The 18014-nt window shown below is 43.4% G+C and overlaps 1 protein-coding gene across 6 annotated transcripts in view; it reads left to right on the top strand.

Moving 5' to 3' along the window:
- The window catches only part of DLGAP1 (DLG associated protein 1), a 422037-nt gene that overhangs the window by 321566 nt on the left and 82457 nt on the right, over window positions 1-18014 (top strand). For all 6 annotated transcript variants that reach the window (XM_054816398.1, XM_054816402.1, XM_054816401.1 and 3 more), the window contains one exon: window positions 1705-1945. In XM_054816398.1, the coding sequence (XP_054672373.1) occupies window positions 1705-1945 (241 nt within the window). The remainder of the gene's footprint in view (window positions 1-1704; window positions 1946-18014) is intronic.

Here is an 18014-nt window from a genome sequence, read left to right as displayed (position 1 = left end):
TATGACTTTTGGCTTGCTTGCTTAAGTGGATCATTTGGATAAATCACCTGGATAAAAGAATTTTCTTACACTAGTCCAGAAGTGCAGCAGGCAGGATTTGTGGTGCAGGATACTGGCCCCTTATTATTGGCATGTCAAGTCACTGCAATGTCAAAAAAAAGCGTGTGACGTCATTGATGCCAGGACTTTAGCTGTGACCATAACAAATATATGTGCCATTCAGAATGGAGCTGTAGTTTGAATTTCTGCAGAATTCTCTATTTGGGCATTGCAACCTCAGAGTATCCACCTGTGTATTTTATAGTGAGGCACTTTGCATAGGGTATGGACTGATGCTCTGGAAAGAGGGTCAGGATGTATACAGGAGGAAACAGCACTGAAATTCAGGTCTCAGAGGCAACTACATGAACATTAGGTCAGGTTACTTATTTAGCTGGACATCTAACACTTATACAAAGCTGTCTTCCAAAGATACAGTGTCATTTGCCAGTATGAAGAAGCTCAGGGTTTTTTTAAAAAGCATTAATTCAGACATATTTATTTGGGGATATGGCTATTCCCCACCATATTGGATTTCAGGTATTGGATATTGGAACATGGGATTGTTCTTTATGATAAGCTATCCACTACCCTTCCATGCTCTTTTAAGCAGTTTCCCTTTGAAAAAATATGTTCTACTCTGAGATTTCCCTTTTCATTTATGTGTACAAATACTTGGCATAATGTTTTCCTCAGTAAAATTCATCCTGGAAAAAAATTTCTAGATTTTTTTTCCACCACCCTAACACAGTCTTATCCTGTCTTGCAATCTTGGTCTTTTGCATGCTTGAAAACCAACAAAATCCTCAAGTGGTGCTTTCCATGTGCATGTTTCCTACAGTAATAATTATTGTGCTTTAATGTTAAGCTCAGGGCTCTATTCTCAGTTTAGAAACATGAGCAGCCATTACTAATTAAAATGAGGTAAGTGGTTTCCAGGTTTGCAAGACCTGCAGCAAGGCCACATGCTTTTGAATGTTCTTTAATCTACGTGAGTGCAAGTCTTTGTCACCACCTAGTGTCTGCTCCACAAAGGGTCTAAGGATACCCTTGCATCTCTCGTGCTCAGCCAAAAGAGTCAGCCCAGAGATGTAGTTATACATACATTTTCCCCTGCAGCAAAGCTGGTTCCCTTATCAGCCTCCCCTTCCCAACTGGTTGTTACCACTTCTACCCCCCCAGCTTCCCAACCCCTCAGGTTTATCACCATGACTGCCTGTGGGTTGCATTGATTGTGTACCAGGGTTAAGCTGACCTGGGTTTTTTTTTCTTTCCCCTTGGTCCCCAAAGAAAGAGTGTGATTTATATTTTTCAATATAATGGTCATAATGGCCAGAGGTTCAGCCTCTGCTGTGGGCCCAGGGTGAGATAAACCAGACGCTGCTATGAGGACTCCCAGCTTCCCACCAGTATTAGCAGGAACCAAGAGCCAAAGCTGCTGAATCTCTGCCTAAAGCCTCTGTCTCCCCTTTTTGTACATTTTTTTTTCTTTTAACAATTGTTGCTTTGTAGAATGGGATGTGTTTATGTGCCATTCACCTGTTCCCCATGTGTGAAGGCATCTTCTAACAGATGTTGGCCATTGTGCCACCATAGCTTGTGAGTGTTTGTACCGGTTAGGCTGGTGTGTTGGATGCATTGAACCTGCCCGCTCTTTGCCTGCAGGTGAGTGAGATGGAGGTGAATGGTCAGTTCGAATCCGTCTGCGAGTCGGTGTTCAGTGAACTTGAGTCTCAGGCAGTGGAGGCACTGGATCTGCCCATGCCGGGCTGCTTCCGTATGAGGAGCCACAGCTACGTCAGAGCCATTGAGAAGGGCTGCTCCCAGGACGACGAGTGCATATCCCTGCGGTCCTCATCTCCCCCACGTACAACCACCACGGTGAGGACCATCCAGAGCAGTACTGGTGAGTAACAAAAAGGGAAATCCAGAGGGGTGGTGGAAAGGGAAGGTACCTTTCTGTGCAGCTCCATCAGATCAACGGTGAGCTCTTCCCTGTCAGATACCAAGCCTATAAGAGAGTCTGCATTTCATCAGGGAGCTGGACAGACTAATCAGCCTAAAACTATGCACAGATCAAGGCTGATGCAGTTGTGTTGTCTCCTACATCCAAGCTAATTTATTCTGGGCTAAAAGCACATAGAAGGGAAGTCCAAGGTCATGTCTCCTCTTGCTATCCTCCCCAAAAGAGCAATCATAATTTGGCAAGCCTGAACGTGCAGGCTCTGGGTTAGCAGCTCTGCTGGCTCTTACCAGCAGAGGAGGGTCCATCTGCTGAGTTTTTCTACAAAGATGAGGTCATCTTTGTCTTTTCTAAAAGTGAAAAGTTGCTGGATGTGTTCTTTAATGGCTCAGAGAGACTGTTGCAGCTCTCCAGGCCATATCTCAGAGGTGGGAAAAAAGAAGGGAAGAAGAGGTCTGCAGGTCAAAACATGCGTGCTTACATCCTGCTGTTAGTCCTTCTGCAGTTCAAACTGTTCAAGCTTTGCAAGAGGGAGAGGTTTGCATCTAAAAGTGAGACTTACAAACCTTCCTTTTAGTGTTTGAAGTTGCTTTTCTTTTGGAAATAACCATGATGAATTCCAGATTCTGTCACCAAAATTAGTGCTTAAGGGGAAGAAAAAGCAAGTCACAAACCAAAATCCAAATCTGCCTCTCTCATTTAGGAAAGCAAGAGGCAGGAACCATTATGTGTGTGTGCTCTTCCCTGTGGGAGAAGAGACACCCTCTTTCTCTTGACTTCTCTGCATCCATTCTACTGCTTTACACAAGCTTCATTTACTATACATGTACTATTCATATTCAAGACTAATGTTGACTATAATAAGTATTTCACTGTATCTACTATCTCTGTTCCCAGTTCTGTAATTTCTGTTTTCTGTACTTTAAATTTTTGCCTTTTTGTGTGTTATCTCACAGGTGCAGTTGTTTATACCTTGTAAGTTCCTTATCTCTCACTCCAGTCTTTTTTAAAGCCTCTTGTCAATTGGTTTATGTCATCAAAGGACACTTTCCATCCTTTTACCAAAAACGTTCAGCTTAATTCATGATTTTTCTAAAAGTAACAAGTTTAAGTACTGTTGGAAATACATTGGCAGTACATCACAAACATCAAAGAGTTTTTAGCAAATGCTGCAGAGCAGTTCTCTTCTAAATCACTAACCCTTAAGAAATATGTGACAACATTTCTGCTATAAAAGTAGTTCTTGCATGCACACAGGATTTGCACCACACCACAAAGACAGGATTTACATGAGGTATGTGTTGCTTCATTGCAGAGTATTAGCTTGTGTCCAATGTATTCCAAGGCAAAAGCTGAAGGATGGGAGTTTTCAAGGATTTTTTCAGTGTGCATTTGCCTATATTAGATCACCTTGGGTACCCCAGAGTGGTTTTTCAGTTCTTTGAGGATGGCTCTGTTAACACTTTTCCTTTACAAAAAATAACTGTAATCATTAATCCAGAAAAGAATAACTATTTTTAATTATCTTGATATAAGAGATTGCTTCTGTCGCTTAGAAAAATGGTGCCTGTGTTTGGGGATGATGGTGTATAAATGGAGAAGGTTGGCTGTATGTATCAGCCAAAAGCACTGGAAAACCTGAAAGAGGAAAATAGTTATTGTAAACTGTCTCTTGTTTATGCTCCTCTTTTTGTAGTACAACCACAAACGGAGGACTGGTGTCTTCTCTGAGTAGCTGGCTTTATTAAAAAATCATATGAACAAAGCTATGTTATTGAAAAATGTAATCCAGTGGTCTGTCTTGGGTTACTGCTTCTGTAGTCAACCCCTTAAAATGCAGAGAGAGGAATGATTTTCAGCCCTCTCTTTGGACATCACGAGAAGCATTTAAAGACTGCTGTAGGTATCCATTTTCTGCTGTGGGAATTTTACTGAGTTATCTTTCTCATTTTTTAATTCTTGGGCACATCCCTTGCACCGGTAGCATTTCAAACAACTTGTCTCTTTTACTACCTGACTTACATACCACTACCCATTTAATGGGGATTAGAGCTGAATTAATTCCACCCAAAAGCATCTATATTGACTACCTTGCTGTTGCCTGTGGCTGGCTCACAGAAGAGAAATAACATGAAAAGTACCGTTGATGGTTTCTATTAATTTGTGCAAGGTCCTGCACATGGGTCAGGGCAATCCCAAGCACAGCTACAGGCTGGGCAGAGAATGAATTGAGAGCAGCCCTGAGGAGAAGGACCTGAGAGCGTTGGTGGGAGAGAAGAAGCTCAACATGACCTGGCAATGCACACTAGCAGCACAGAAAGCCAACGGTAGCCTGGGCTGCATCTAAAGAAGCGTGACCAGAAGGTCAAGGGAGGTGATTCTCCCCCTCTGCTCCACTCTTGTGAGGCCCCACCTGGAGTAGTGCATCCAGCTCTGGGGTCCTCAGTACAGGAGAGACATGGAGTTGTTGGAGAGTCCAGAGGAGGGCCACAAAGATGATCAGAGGGCTGGAGCACCTCTCCTATGAGGACAGGTTGAGAGAGTTGGGGTTGTTCAGCCTGGAGAAGAGAAGGCTCCAGGGAGATGTAATTGCAGCCTTCCAGTACCTGAAGGGGCCTACAGGAAAGCTGGTGAGGGACTGTTTATCAGGGAGTGTAGTGACAGGACAAGGGGTAATGGGTTTAAGCTGAAGGAGGGTCAATTTAGATTAGATGTTAGAAAGAAATTCTTTACTGTTAGAGTGGTGAGGCACTGGAACAGGTTGCCCAGAGAGGTTGTGGAGGCCCCATCCCTGGAAGTGTTTAACATTAGGTTGGATGAGGCTTTGGGCAGTGTGGTCTAGTGGAGGGTGTCCCTGCCCGTGGCAGGGGGTTTGGAAATAGATGGTCTTTAAAGATCCCTTCCAACCCAAACCATTCTATGATTCTGTGATTAATACCTGCTTCAATAAAATGGGAAATGGCACAATAGCTAGGCAGATGAGAAGAAAGGAGAACAGTATCTCAGACGTATCTCCACTGAGGTGATGTTTCAAATGCTTTTGTGGGAGACATAAGGGCAGTTATGATCTAAACTATGGATTTGACATCCCCAAATAAGACAGCCATCCCCCTGCCCCAAAAGCACCTCTACCTGTTCTACCAAGCAATGTTCCTTTCATCAACATTAGCAATTCCCTGAGGGACCTGGCTTTTTATTCACTAATGCACAAAGCTGTGATCATACACTGATATTGGGAATTTCTTTGACTGCTGGAAGCCCAGGAAAATGCCAACTTGATGATGATGGAAAAGACAAGAGAGCTGCCTGCCCACTGGATTCAAAATTATTCCTCCAGAGCAACAACCCACAGCTTTCCAGGGCATCTGGATAAAAATATGAAGCACTATGGACAAAAAAATCACACTTTCCTCTGCCTGTTAGCTTATGCTACAGTGGCTGCAGCCTCAGGTTTTAATTTCCTGTTGCCACATAGTGTTAGAGGTTTAGTTCTGGAATTAGGAATATATCTCTACTGGCATAGCTGTTCAGTTACTGAGGATGTGCTCAATCTAACTACAAGTCCAGTGCTAATGTGCTAGCTGTGGCAACGAGCTCTTCTATGGGTCACTGCCCAACTGGTGGCCTCTGCAGCCTGCGCTGGTCTTAGTGCTATCGTGGCAATGCCGCGGGGTGACTGCATCAGGTGTCATCCCAAGTGTGAAAATGGGGCTGTACGCACAAACCTGTTGTCATCAAAAAATGAAACGTTCTACTGTGGGTGGGGAAAAAAACCCTAACGTCACCAAAGTGAAGTTTCTGCGTGTATCTGGGAGGCGAGTACTTTGTTCATGAGGCAGTCTTATATGTGAAATTAGTTTTTATCCTTGTTTTTAAATGAAGGACATTGAAATGAAGAAGAGAAAATACGGTCTTACCACTTTATATGGAAATAGAGACATTTGGGAAATAAGTGCTACATCACAACTTCATCATGCCTTGAAAGCTAAGCAGTTGACAAAGGCCATTCACCCTCCTATTTGCTCGTTCAGCATCGGTCAGACCCGTGGAGGCGGCAGCTGCGGGTCCCTGGGAGCGGGGCTGTGCAGGCTGGGAGCTACAGCAGCTCTAAAGTGCTGGCATATGTTATACACCATAGCCTGCACTAAAAATTACCACCCATGTAATTTGGTCTCTTCAGAGGAATTTAATGAGGTGTGAGTTATTGTATAATTTGATCCCAGGTTATTTGCAAATGCAACCATTATAGCTGAAGCTTTTCAGCCAACAGATTCAGTCACTAAATAGGTAGCCTTTTAACAGTTTTAAAAGTCTGTAAATCATTTCAATAAGCTTAAAGAATATAGTAATTAAGAAGCAAAGAAATTTTAAAGCAGTCTAAAAAACATCTTTCACCCACATTTCTTGTGTCTGTGTTTCTAAACCATGCCTGTGCAGCCGTGCACGTTCATTTGCTGCAAAAATATCCTGTAACATTGTGAGAGCTCAGGCATTAGCACATGTGGTTACAAATATATGATTGAGATTGGATATGTTTAATTTGAAAACACCTCTTTCATGGAGCTGGAGCAGCAACATCGGCAAAAACTCTGCACTAGATTGCAAGTATTTTCTCAATATCCAATGTCTGTACAGTCAGGTAAACAGGAATATCAAAGTTATCTGCAGCAATGCCATCTGGTGATTCTCAGTAATATTACACTTCTGCCTACAAGCAAAACAAACAAAAATCCCAAGGAAATCATGCTGTGTAGCCAGCAGGTTAGAGAAGGACTGGGAGTTATCGCAGTATATGCTAATTATGGTGCTTCAGCTGAGCAAGCTATTTTCCTTCCATTCGTTGGAACATCTGACCAAGAGGGGGTAAGGTATTTTGTGGAAAATCTCTAAGGGGCTGCCTAGCCAATAAAAAAAAAAAGAAAGAAAGAAAGAAAGAAAGAAAGAAAGAAAGAAAGAAAGAAAGAAAGAAAGAAAGAAAAAGAAAAATGCAAACAACTTTAAAAATAGACTTGTGCCAAGCATAATTCAAAAATAAAATCAAATCCTGTGGAGAAGGAAGCTGTAACTGACTGTACGCCAGCTGTGTCCAAGCTCTTTTGGACTCCTCAGAACTGTTCTTTCAGAGACTGTTCTGTCCAAAAAAGAAACAAGGAATTAGGATTTCAAATTTGATTTCCAGTTGAAGCTAGGATTCGTTTCTGGATCTGTACCAAAATTAAGATATTTCTGCACAAGGTCTGAAAAAATATAACTAAGTTAGGGCCTTCACGCAGATGTTGAACCTTAAAATAGATTTGAAGAGAGTAGAAAACTGTTTGACAAAGAATTTACATGGTTCATTTCCTCTGTTTCCTTGACTAATCCTGAAATGCAGTCTGCCTTTGGATCCACTATCAAACTGCTTAAACCAGCACTTAAAAATGTTTTCCTTTACTAATGAGGAGCTGACCTTGGAGGAGAACACTGTTTCCGATTTCAGAGGCATCTGACTGTAGCTGTAGCAAGTTTCGTCTTGTCGATCCCAGAAGTCAGCTTTATGAATGCTAAGCTCCATATCACACACAAAAAAAAAACCAACCCAAAACCAAAAAAAAACATGTTTATGAAGCCAGTAGAAGTTCTTAATGAGAGAAACTCAGAACAGAGCTCTTGCTGGGACATTTCTAACTGACTTAAAGCGTGATGCAAAGCATTTATGGAAATTGCTCTGATAATAAGTGCCTGAGAAGGAGCAGGACTGAGCCATGAGAAAGACTCAGCCACGGAAAGGCTACCTAAACATTTGGCAGGTCGCACCAGGTCAGTTTACATGTAGTGTAGTTTTATGTCAATTGAGAACAGGAATTGAAATGTTTGATAAATTCCATTTTACCTTTTGGATATAAAGTCTGTATGTCCTGAAGACACGTGGAACTTTGTGGCCTGAAAGACAGTGATTACTAGAATAAATATTACACGGGCCTCTACTTTAAGAATACTTGGTAGTTACAGCTGGTTCGCAATTTGAGTGATGTCAGGTAGTGGGATGTATTACATCAATTTTTCATCATGCTCCCTGGTTCTACCTCTTTTCTCTGTATGATTATGAATATTAAATTTAAACAGTTTGGTCCTCTCTGAGACACTGCCCAGATCTGGAGAGGCAACCTGTGGCATTCACCCTGGAGCTTGGTGATTTTGGTTTCTTTATGACAAGTCCACTTTCCCTCTCAGCACTTCAGGAAAGTGCTCGGTCCTTGCAATTTCAGGCAACTTGCTGAGCATAAGGGCACAGCCAAAGATCCGAATTTCCTAAAGAGAAAGGGTGAGAGAAGGACTATGTTTTGTAGGGTATGGCCTATTTATTTTTTCCACCTCTGAAAACATAAAGCTTAGAGGATTTAAAAGTGGTCTCCAAAGTTATAAATGTTTTCCAAGTGCAGGAAATGAAAGGTTTGTAATACCCTTTGGTATTCAATCTTTGCTTACTATTCTTACTCTTCATTTGCTTGATATGCTTCTAAACTTTTGGGCTAAGGCTCTTAGTGAGGTAAGAATATGAGATATATCTTAGTCTTTCAAAACCGTGATCTTAAAATGTCTTGAAGGCATGTATTGTCTTAATTTGTGAACATTTCCAGAAGCACAGAACAACTCTGCTATTTTGTTCAGATAGCGCTTGTGTGGTTGACTTTTCCAGTTGTCCAAATGACTCGGACATCTCCAAGGCTGAAATGGGTACATCACTAGCTTTTTAGATGCTAGTAATAGCATGGCCATCAGACCTGTAGATTTGACAGTCTCAAATGAAACAGGAAAAAATGATTTTTCAGGAGAAAAAGATCTTTAACAGAAATTTATATCGTTCTAAGAAAAGAACTTTTAAGGAGATTGTTCATCTAGTGGCAGTACAAATAAAGAGGATGCAGTAATTAGGTACATAAAATGTAATGCTTCATTATTTGTTAGTCTTTTCTTAATTTCTTTACAGAAATGAAAAATTGTACAGAATCCCTTTGCATACATCTATATACAACGTGCCTAAAGATAATCTACCATTAATTCATTTCCCTTGATTATACTGCACACATTAAAGTGATAATCATTTCAGGTGATCAGATTTATATAGGAGTACAGATCGTGTTGATCTGAGCTATGCTTTTCCTTCAGACTCGGTATGTGTGTTATCAAACTGTCGTGGTTTAGGCCCAGCCGGTAGCTGGGTGCCACGCGGCCGCTCACTCACCCCTCCCCCAGCGGGATGGAAGAGGAGAAGTCTAACAAAAGGCTTGGGTCGAGATAAGGACAGGGGGAGATCACTCGCTAATTACCGTCAGGAGCAAAACAGACTGAACGTAGAGAGGAGATTCATCTAATTTATTACTAGGCAAAACAGAGTAGAGCAATGAGAAAATACAATCAAGTCTTAAAACACCTCCCCCCACCCCTCCCATCTTCTCGGGCTCAACTTCACTCCCGGCTTCAACCTCCTCCCCCCTCAGCGGCACAAGGGGGCAGGGAATGGGGGTTGCGGTCAGTTCAGCACACATTGTCTCTGCCGCTTCTTTGTCCTCAGGGGGAGGACTCCTCTCAACGTTCCCCTGCTCCAACATGGAGTCTCTCCCACGGGCTACAGTCCTTCACGAACTGCTCCAGCGTAGTCTCTCCCACAGGGTGCAGACCTTCAGGAGCAGACTGCTCCAGCGTGGGGTCTCTCCCACAGGGTGCAGACCTTCAGGAGCAGACTGCTCCAGCGTGGGGTCCCTCCCACAGGGTCACAAGTCCTGCCAGCAAACCTGCCCTGGCGTGGGCTCCCCTCTTCGCGGGTCTACCGGTCCGGCCCGGACTTGCTCCAGCGTGGGCTTCCCACGGGCCACAGCCTCCTTCAGGTGCCTCCACCTGCTCCAGCGTGGGGTCCTCCACGGGCTGCAGGTAGAATCTCTACACCCCCTCATCCTTCCTCCATGGGCTGCAGGGGACAGCCTGCCTCACCATGGTTTTCACCACGGGCTGCAGGGGGATCTTTGCTCTGGTGTCTGGAGCACCTCCTCCCCCTCCTTCCTCACTGACCTTAGTGTCTGCAGAGTTTCTTACATCTTCTCGCTCCTCTCTCTGGTTGCAAAAAACTTTTAACTCCTTTGTTTTCCTTCTTAAATATGTTATCACAGAGGCGCTGATTGGCTTGGCCTTGGCCAGGGGCGGATCCATCTTGGAGCCGGCTGGCATTGGCTCCATCAGACACAGGGGAAGCTTCTAGCAGCTTCTCACAGAAGCCACCCCTGTAGCCCCTCCCGCTACCAAAACCTTGCCACACAAAACCCAACACATTCCACCCCTCGCCTCTGTGAATCACATATTTAAGAATTATCATTAAAATATACATTCAACACAAAAAATTCACAAACAGTAATCACATTACAAAGAAAAAAGAATTCCCCACACCAAAATCAAAACATGGAATCCACCTCTCATCCCTTCACCACTATTTCATTCTCAAACTACATTCAGTTCATGTTTTGCTCCTTACCTCTTCCAATTACTATCCTTATCTCGAGCCCCACGTTGGGCGCCAAAAAGGACTGTCGTGGTTTAGGCCCAGCCGGTAGCTGGGTGCCACGCGGCCGCTCACTCACCCCTCCCCCAGCGGGATGGAAGAGGAGAAGTCTAACAAAAGGCTTGGGTCGAGATAAGGACAGGGGGAGATCACTCGCTAATTACCGTCAGGAGCAAAACAGACTGAACGTAGAGAGGAGATTCATCTAATTTATTACTAGGCAAAACAGAGTAGAGCAATGAGAAAATACAATCAAGTCTTAAAACACCTCCCCCCACCCCTCCCATCTTCTCGGGCTCAACTTCACTCCCGGCTTCAACCTCCTCCCCCCTCAGCGGCACAAGGGGGCAGGGAATGGGGGTTGCGGTCAGTTCAGCACACATTGTCTCTGCCGCTTCTTTGTCCTCAGGGGGAGGACTCCTCTCAACGTTCCCCTGCTCCAACATGGAGTCTCTCCCACGGGCTACAGTCCTTCACGAACTGCTCCAGCGTAGTCTCTCCCACAGGGTGCAGACCTTCAGGAGCAGACTGCTCCAGCGTGGGGTCTCTCCCACAGGGTGCAGACCTTCAGGAGCAGACTGCTCCAGCGTGGGGTCCCTCCCACAGGGTCACAAGTCCTGCCAGCAAACCTGCCCTGGCGTGGGCTCCCCTCTTCGCGGGTCTACCGGTCCGGCCCGGACTTGCTCCAGCGTGGGCTTCCCACGGGCCACAGCCTCCTTCAGGTGCCTCCACCTGCTCCAGCGTGGGGTCCTCCACGGGCTGCAGGTAGAATCTCTACACCCCCTCATCCTTCCTCCATGGGCTGCAGGGGACAGCCTGCCTCACCATGGTTTTCACCACGGGCTGCAGGGGGATCTTTGCTCTGGTGTCTGGAGCACCTCCTCCCCCTCCTTCCTCACTGACCTTAGTGTCTGCAGAGTTTCTTACATCTTCTCGCTCCTCTCTCTGGTTGCAAAAAACTTTTAACTCCTTTGTTTTCCTTCTTAAATATGTTATCACAGAGGCGCTGATTGGCTTGGCCTTGGCCAGGGGCGGATCCATCTTGGAGCCGGCTGGCATTGGCTCCATCAGACACAGGGGAAGCTTCTAGCAGCTTCTCACAGAAGCCACCCCTGTAGCCCCTCCCGCTACCAAAACCTTGCCACACAAAACCCAACACACAAACACACCACTATCTGGAGATTGTTGTAGGAGTGTCCAGAGCCCCAATTAGATGGAGACCCCCTGGTGTACTAATGCAGTGAGAGAACCCTGGTGCCACGGTTGTGCACCCCACTCCTGCTGGTGTGCACGTACTTTGTAGAAGTACCCCTGATGGAGCCTGCAGCCATGCTTGTCTGTGTATATGAATGCATCTGAACGTCCAATGCCTAGCTGAGACAAAACACCACTTGATTTACTGTAACAAAAGTACAGGAGGGCATTGCAAGCAAAATAGTAATTTGAAGGTTGCTGTGCTGACTGAGCACTGCATGCATCAAGTCTCATTAGCTGAGAATTAACTGTTTTCTAAGCCTATAAACAAACATGAAACCTCAGTGATTTTGCCACAATCCAAGAAGCAGTGGCTAAATCAACCATCTCTTCTGCTCATTGCTGCAAGTCTACCCTGTGCCGTCAAGCTTGGGCTGGCTGACAGGTCTACCTCAGGTAGAAGCAGCAGTTTAGCTCAGGTCCGGCATCCTCACAGTGAGCTTGGGTGCAGGGCCAGGCTGATGTGACTTCAATAGCTCTGACTCTGCAGCCTTCTGCATCCGTATTTTTGGGGACAATGTTTTCTGACTTGCAAGCAGGAGTAGGAACCAACCCCCTTTGAAATATGCCTGGAATTACATTGCAAGGGAGCAGGTTTCTCATAGCAATGTCAGCTTAGTCACAAACTAATCGGTAGAACATGCAGCAGAATATAAAATAAACCCACAGTCCATTTCCACTTACATATTGTAGGAGGACAGTATAACCTTTATCCAAACTGTAGTTCGCAGGAACTGGTCATTGCTTGAAAACAGCAGAACTCTGAGCATTAAGGATACATTGTCCCTCAGCTGAGATGCTTATAACAAATTAAGGGCAAATAATTAAATTTTCACTTTATGGAGAAATACAACAAAGACCTGAATCGTTTCTTTGTTCTGGCTTGTTTCCAATGCAATGTTTTTGTGATGGTGGTGACAGAAATCAGCTGAATCAGTAAGCCGAAGACATGCCCCAATTTATATAATGCGATCACATTTTCACTAATAATTCCTGCCATTCTCCTAAAATAGACTAGTGTGGCTTTTAACTACAGTTGTCTTTTGGGAAGCAAGATTTAGACCTCTTTCCTGAAGGGGTTATGCTTAATTAATACATCCAGTGTATAAAAATAACTCTGGTTGCTATTTTTAGTGTCTGCTACTGTCCAGTCCTCAGCAATGTGTTGCCACCCACCTGCAGTAAGTTCCATGTCATTCTGTTAAGGCAAACCTGAATACTTTGGTTGTCCTCAGATATAATAATTACAAAGCTCTCTTGAGCCATAGCATGTTCCGAGAAGTTACAGACGACCTATTTGGTGACGACGGGCTTTTTAAAGTGACTGAGTGATTTTGAATTTTCAAAAAACTAAGTAAGAATTTTTAATGAGTGGGTTTAATGAGTTCAGCTCTTCTACTACAGCAATTCATTTGGAGCCATTATATTTCATCATGTGAGTAATTCCCATTTCAGAGCTCAGATATGATGCATTCGGTACTGGATCCAGTAAACAGCTACACATTTTCATGCTTCCTAAATACGTGTTTATGCAACAGTCTAACAATAATTGGCTCTTTGAAGCTATAGTGGACTATGGGGTTCGTATATTATTAACCACTTTTTGAAACAGAGACTGCCTTTTTTCTTTAGTAATGCTACAGATAAACCCAAAGGGAATGTGGCAGCAAAGAAATCTGTACATTGAAAAAAAAATTTCAGAAGCTCTGAAGTGTACAGAGAGATGTGATTTACTCTTTTTATTTCTTGGTATTACACTGATCTTACTGCACTGCTTCTTACAATGCTCAATAACAAAGCACAATGGAAGTCAAATACTGGGATCTGGAAAACGCCTAATGTTATTTTGCAAAGAGGGACAGTCTAGCTGTCATTACAATCTAATAGTCCCTTTTATCAAAGGCACAGTGTAGGCAGATGCTGGTAATCTGTTCTAATGCCGCAACCTCTGTCTGGCCTCTCAAGGGGGAAAAGGATGTGTTGGTCTTTGGAAATTGTTTTCCCTTACTGAATTTGGATTTGGTCAGATGGGAGAGTGCTAAATTGCATTCCACTTAAAATGCAGTAAGCCATCTGAGCAGAACAATTCCTAGCTGCTCTGATCAAGGATTTGAGCTAAGCTATCAGAGGAGAAAAAAAACAATAACATGATAGAACCCTTTACTGTTACAGATCTCTTGCTTGTTCCATTGAGAAAGATACCTACTTTTTGTCTCTGCACAGTCAAGACGATGGTGGCTTGATAACCATTCTTTTTGCTGTAATGATTTTTCAAATTAATTCTGTCTTTAGCTAAAATAAAGTGTAGATCTGTATCCCTCTGGGAAGGTTTAGACGATAGTCAGAACATTGTAATAGTATAACAAAATAAATGCTGGCAGACTCTTTGTTTAAACAAAGCAGGCTATTTCTGTTTTGAAATTACTTGCTATCAATTCCTTTTAACTGTCTTCTCCTGAACTTTGCTAAGAGTGAAATAAAATTATGTTCATCTGTGGCAGAAAAAAAGCTAGGGTCTTAGTAGACCAAAAATAAACAAGCTACAAATAAAACCCAAACTACCCATGAACTACTAGCCCCAATCCGCCTGCCTCAGGAAGTCCTGAGAAAATGTGCCGCTTTCCATTTTGCATGAAGAGTAATTTACACCCAAGTGATAGAATTAGCTGTCGCTTGGTGTCGTGACCTTACACGGTCTCATCTCACACGGTTCCCTGAACTCTCATGTGACATTTTACCATTTGCCTCTTAAAAAAAAAAAAAAAAAAGGAGGAAGTGGGGAAGAAGGTATTCAGAGAGATGGAGGTGGGGTGAGGGGAAGTATTGTGCCTGTGCTGGAATGCTGGAAGCTCTGACAGTGTGGTTTGCAAGGCTGCATGTTCTGATCTAGGTGAAGTCAGTTACTGTCGTCTTACTGGCTCTGTCCTTATAGGTATCACTTTACACCATCTCTTTCCTCTTTCCCTCTTTGGCATGTTGCTATAGGGAAGTGAGATCATGTTAAAAATTGTATTAATGCACAGCTAAGGCCAAAATGCTTATTCTCTTTTCAGAAAAAGGGAGACAAATAAGGGCAAGAAGTCATTAGTTAAGATTTCCAATATCAAAATTCACCCTTCCCAAATCTTCCTCTAGGACTTTATCCAGCTACCAGTCGGGCAGTCTTGTCTATGCCAACTCTGCAGCCTGCAGCACATCAACATCTGTTGTGATGTCACGGGCTTCCACAGATTACATATGGCATTACGAATGAGAACACCCTCAAAAAATCTGATTTACCTTCCCAGTCATCCCCCTATGTGGACTTCAAGTATGTGCTGCAGTCCTGAGATCCTTTTCCTGTTTCTGTCAATGCTTACTGAGAATGGAGAGCCTGTACAACTAAGTTGAGCAGACTCGTGCTGAGTACAAAGACTGGTCTTATGTCCTGTGAGCTTGGGTGGGATGGTTGAGTAACAGCTATAGGGCAAAGAGGTACTGAGCCTGACAGTATGTGAGTGGGGGTTTTTTATTTACTAAAATATAATAACCCACCCTACAGGTGAGACATGTCAATGGAGAAAACATGTGTCTGTAAATAAGTAGGAGGAGTTAAGGCAAGTTTTACTCTTAATATTATACTTTTTTTTCCTAGTTCAACATACCTCCTTTCACTGAAGGGCAAAGAGTTTGTTGGTTCAGGAAAAAAGATGAGAAGAAGTAACAAAAGGGGAAGGAAAACAACAAGGAAGAAACTGATTCTGAGTAACAAAGTGGGTCCAGAATAATTTCATGAAACAGAAATGTGTCCTGCACTTCAAAACTCATTCATTTCAACAAAATGTAGAATCAGTAACACGTTTCCTTGTGTGAATAGTTGATGGTGAGAAATAGATGCCTGAGTTTTTCCAAAATGCTTTGTCTTCTCTTTATTCGTTCATCACATATGACTTGGTCTGTAGACTAGATGGAAATGGTGTCCTATCTAGCATGTTTTATTGATGCTGTTTGATCCCCCAGTGTAGCCAGTTTCTGACACTTATTTTAGTACATGTGTTCTGGTTGTGATGAGTCTCCAGTTCCCCTGCAGGCAGGAGATATAGAGGGATATGAGATGGTCATCAAATTAATGGCATCCAGAATCCCTTTATTGCATTCAAAGGGCTGGCAAAACTAGTGAATGGAAAATAATGACCATGACAAATAAGAGTATGCACTGGATAGAAAGCTTAAATAGCTGTGGGAATTTGTGGGACCACAGCAGCAGTGTTGGAATTTCATCAAGTGAAGGGTAACTCTTTCCCCTATCTGTTTTGCAGATACATTTTTTAATATTTTAAGGGCAGCATTGCAGATCAGAGCTGTCTGTTAAGCTGTAAAAGTGAGACTGACTTTCCTGCAAACCTTGCTCATTGAGGGTCTAATTGTAAAAGGTGCTGAGTGTCCTCAGCTGCCGGCATCGTTGAATCCATTTATAATTTCCATATGCCTGGTGTCACAGGAACATCTGGCTCCTCTATATCACTGTAGGAGCCTTTACAACCAGAAAAGTCTGGGTCAAGAACATGAATCTGTTGGAATCCAGTTTATGATATTTTTTAGAAGACACAAATGTAACCATTTCTAGTCCATTTTCTGTTGAAAGCTTAAATTGTGCAACCAGATCCTAGGAAATAATATAGAAATGGTTTGCAAAAAGTAATTTCTGGGCAGTCTTTTCAAATGCTGTGGTTTTTTTTCCATTATGCTGCTACAAAAGATGAGATCCTGGGAAATGTCAGGGAGGTAAATATTTACACTTTCCCTATGCTGTAGTAGCAGACAAATTTGCAGCACAAGAAAAAGTGATTTTTATCAATGTCAAGATTGTTTCTGTCACATTCATAAATGGAAGAAACAGAAGGGGTGGTTGTATCTTTCTTTCCACCCCCACAATTAGCAAGGAGAACATGCTCAGCGGAATGATATGGAGCAATCCTGGGTGACTTGCATCTGTTGTCCATAACATCATATTGTGAATTGACCACTGCCACCATATTTCATGTACATGTGCTAAACAATGATAAAAAAAGACCATCCATTGCAAAACTAGCGTGTCTCCATTAAAGAAATTATTTCTATTTGCACTGCAACCATGTGCACTTCCCTCAAACCATCTGTGTTTTCTCCTCCCCAACACATTAATTTTGGTACATGCATGTCCTTTGTATCACCTTTGAAGAACAGGCAAAAAACTAACTTTGCCAGCTACTGCTAATGAGGAGAAAAAGCCTTACTCCATCTTCAGCTGGCTGCCTCTCCAGCATGAGGAGTCAGGGACTCTTTTAGGGTGGCGTTCTGGCCAAAGCCTATGCAGAAGCACATGAAAGAAGGTCTTTTTATCCCAAGCCAGAAGCTGTGTAATTGCAAAATGTTGCCAATTACTATCACTAATCTCAAAAAATAAACAGAGTGGTTATCGAACAACATCATTGCAGTAATTCGGGACATGTGACATTAATCATAGAATCATAGAGTTGTTTTGGTTGGAAAAGACCTTGAAGATCATCAAGTCCAACCATTAACCTAGCACTGCCAAGTCCACCACTAAACCATGTCCCTAAGCACCACATCTACACGTCTTTTAAATATCTCCAAGGACGGTGACTCAACCACTTCCATGGGCAGCCTGTTCCAATGACTGACAACCCTTTCAGTGAAGAAATACCTTTTTCCTAATATCCAATCTAAACCTCCCTTGGTGCAACTGGAGGCCATTTCCTCTCGTCCTGTTACTTGGGAGAAGAGACCAACACCCACCTGGCTACAACCTCCTTTCAGGGGGTTATAGAGAGCAATAAGATCTGCCTCCTTTTCTCCAGGCTAAACAACCCCAGTTCCCTCAGCCGCTCCTCATAAGACTCATGCTCCAGACCCTTCACCAGCTTCATTGCTCTTCTTTTGACGTGCTCCAGCACCTCAATGTCTTTCTTGTAGTGAGGGGCCCAAATCTGAACACAGTACTCGAGGTGCAGCCTCACCAGCGCTGAGGACAGGGGGACAATCAGTTCCCTAGTCCTGCTGGCCACACTATTCCTGATACAAGCCAGGATGCTGTTGGCCTTCTTGGCCACCTGGGCACACTGCTGGCTCATACTCAGCCAGCTGCCAACCAACACCCCCAAGTCCTTTTCCACCTGCACCCTCATGGGTGCAGGATGAGGCATACCCACCTGGTCTAGGCTTCTCATTTGAAAAGCACTTTTC

The sequence above is a fragment of the Grus americana genome, chromosome 2 (genome assembly GCF_028858705.1).
Source record: "Grus americana isolate bGruAme1 chromosome 2, bGruAme1.mat, whole genome shotgun sequence".
NCBI lineage: Eukaryota > Metazoa > Chordata > Aves > Gruiformes > Gruidae > Grus > Grus americana.
The sequence above is the reverse complement of the archived record's forward strand: the minus strand, read 5'-3'. Positions and strand labels throughout refer to the sequence as shown.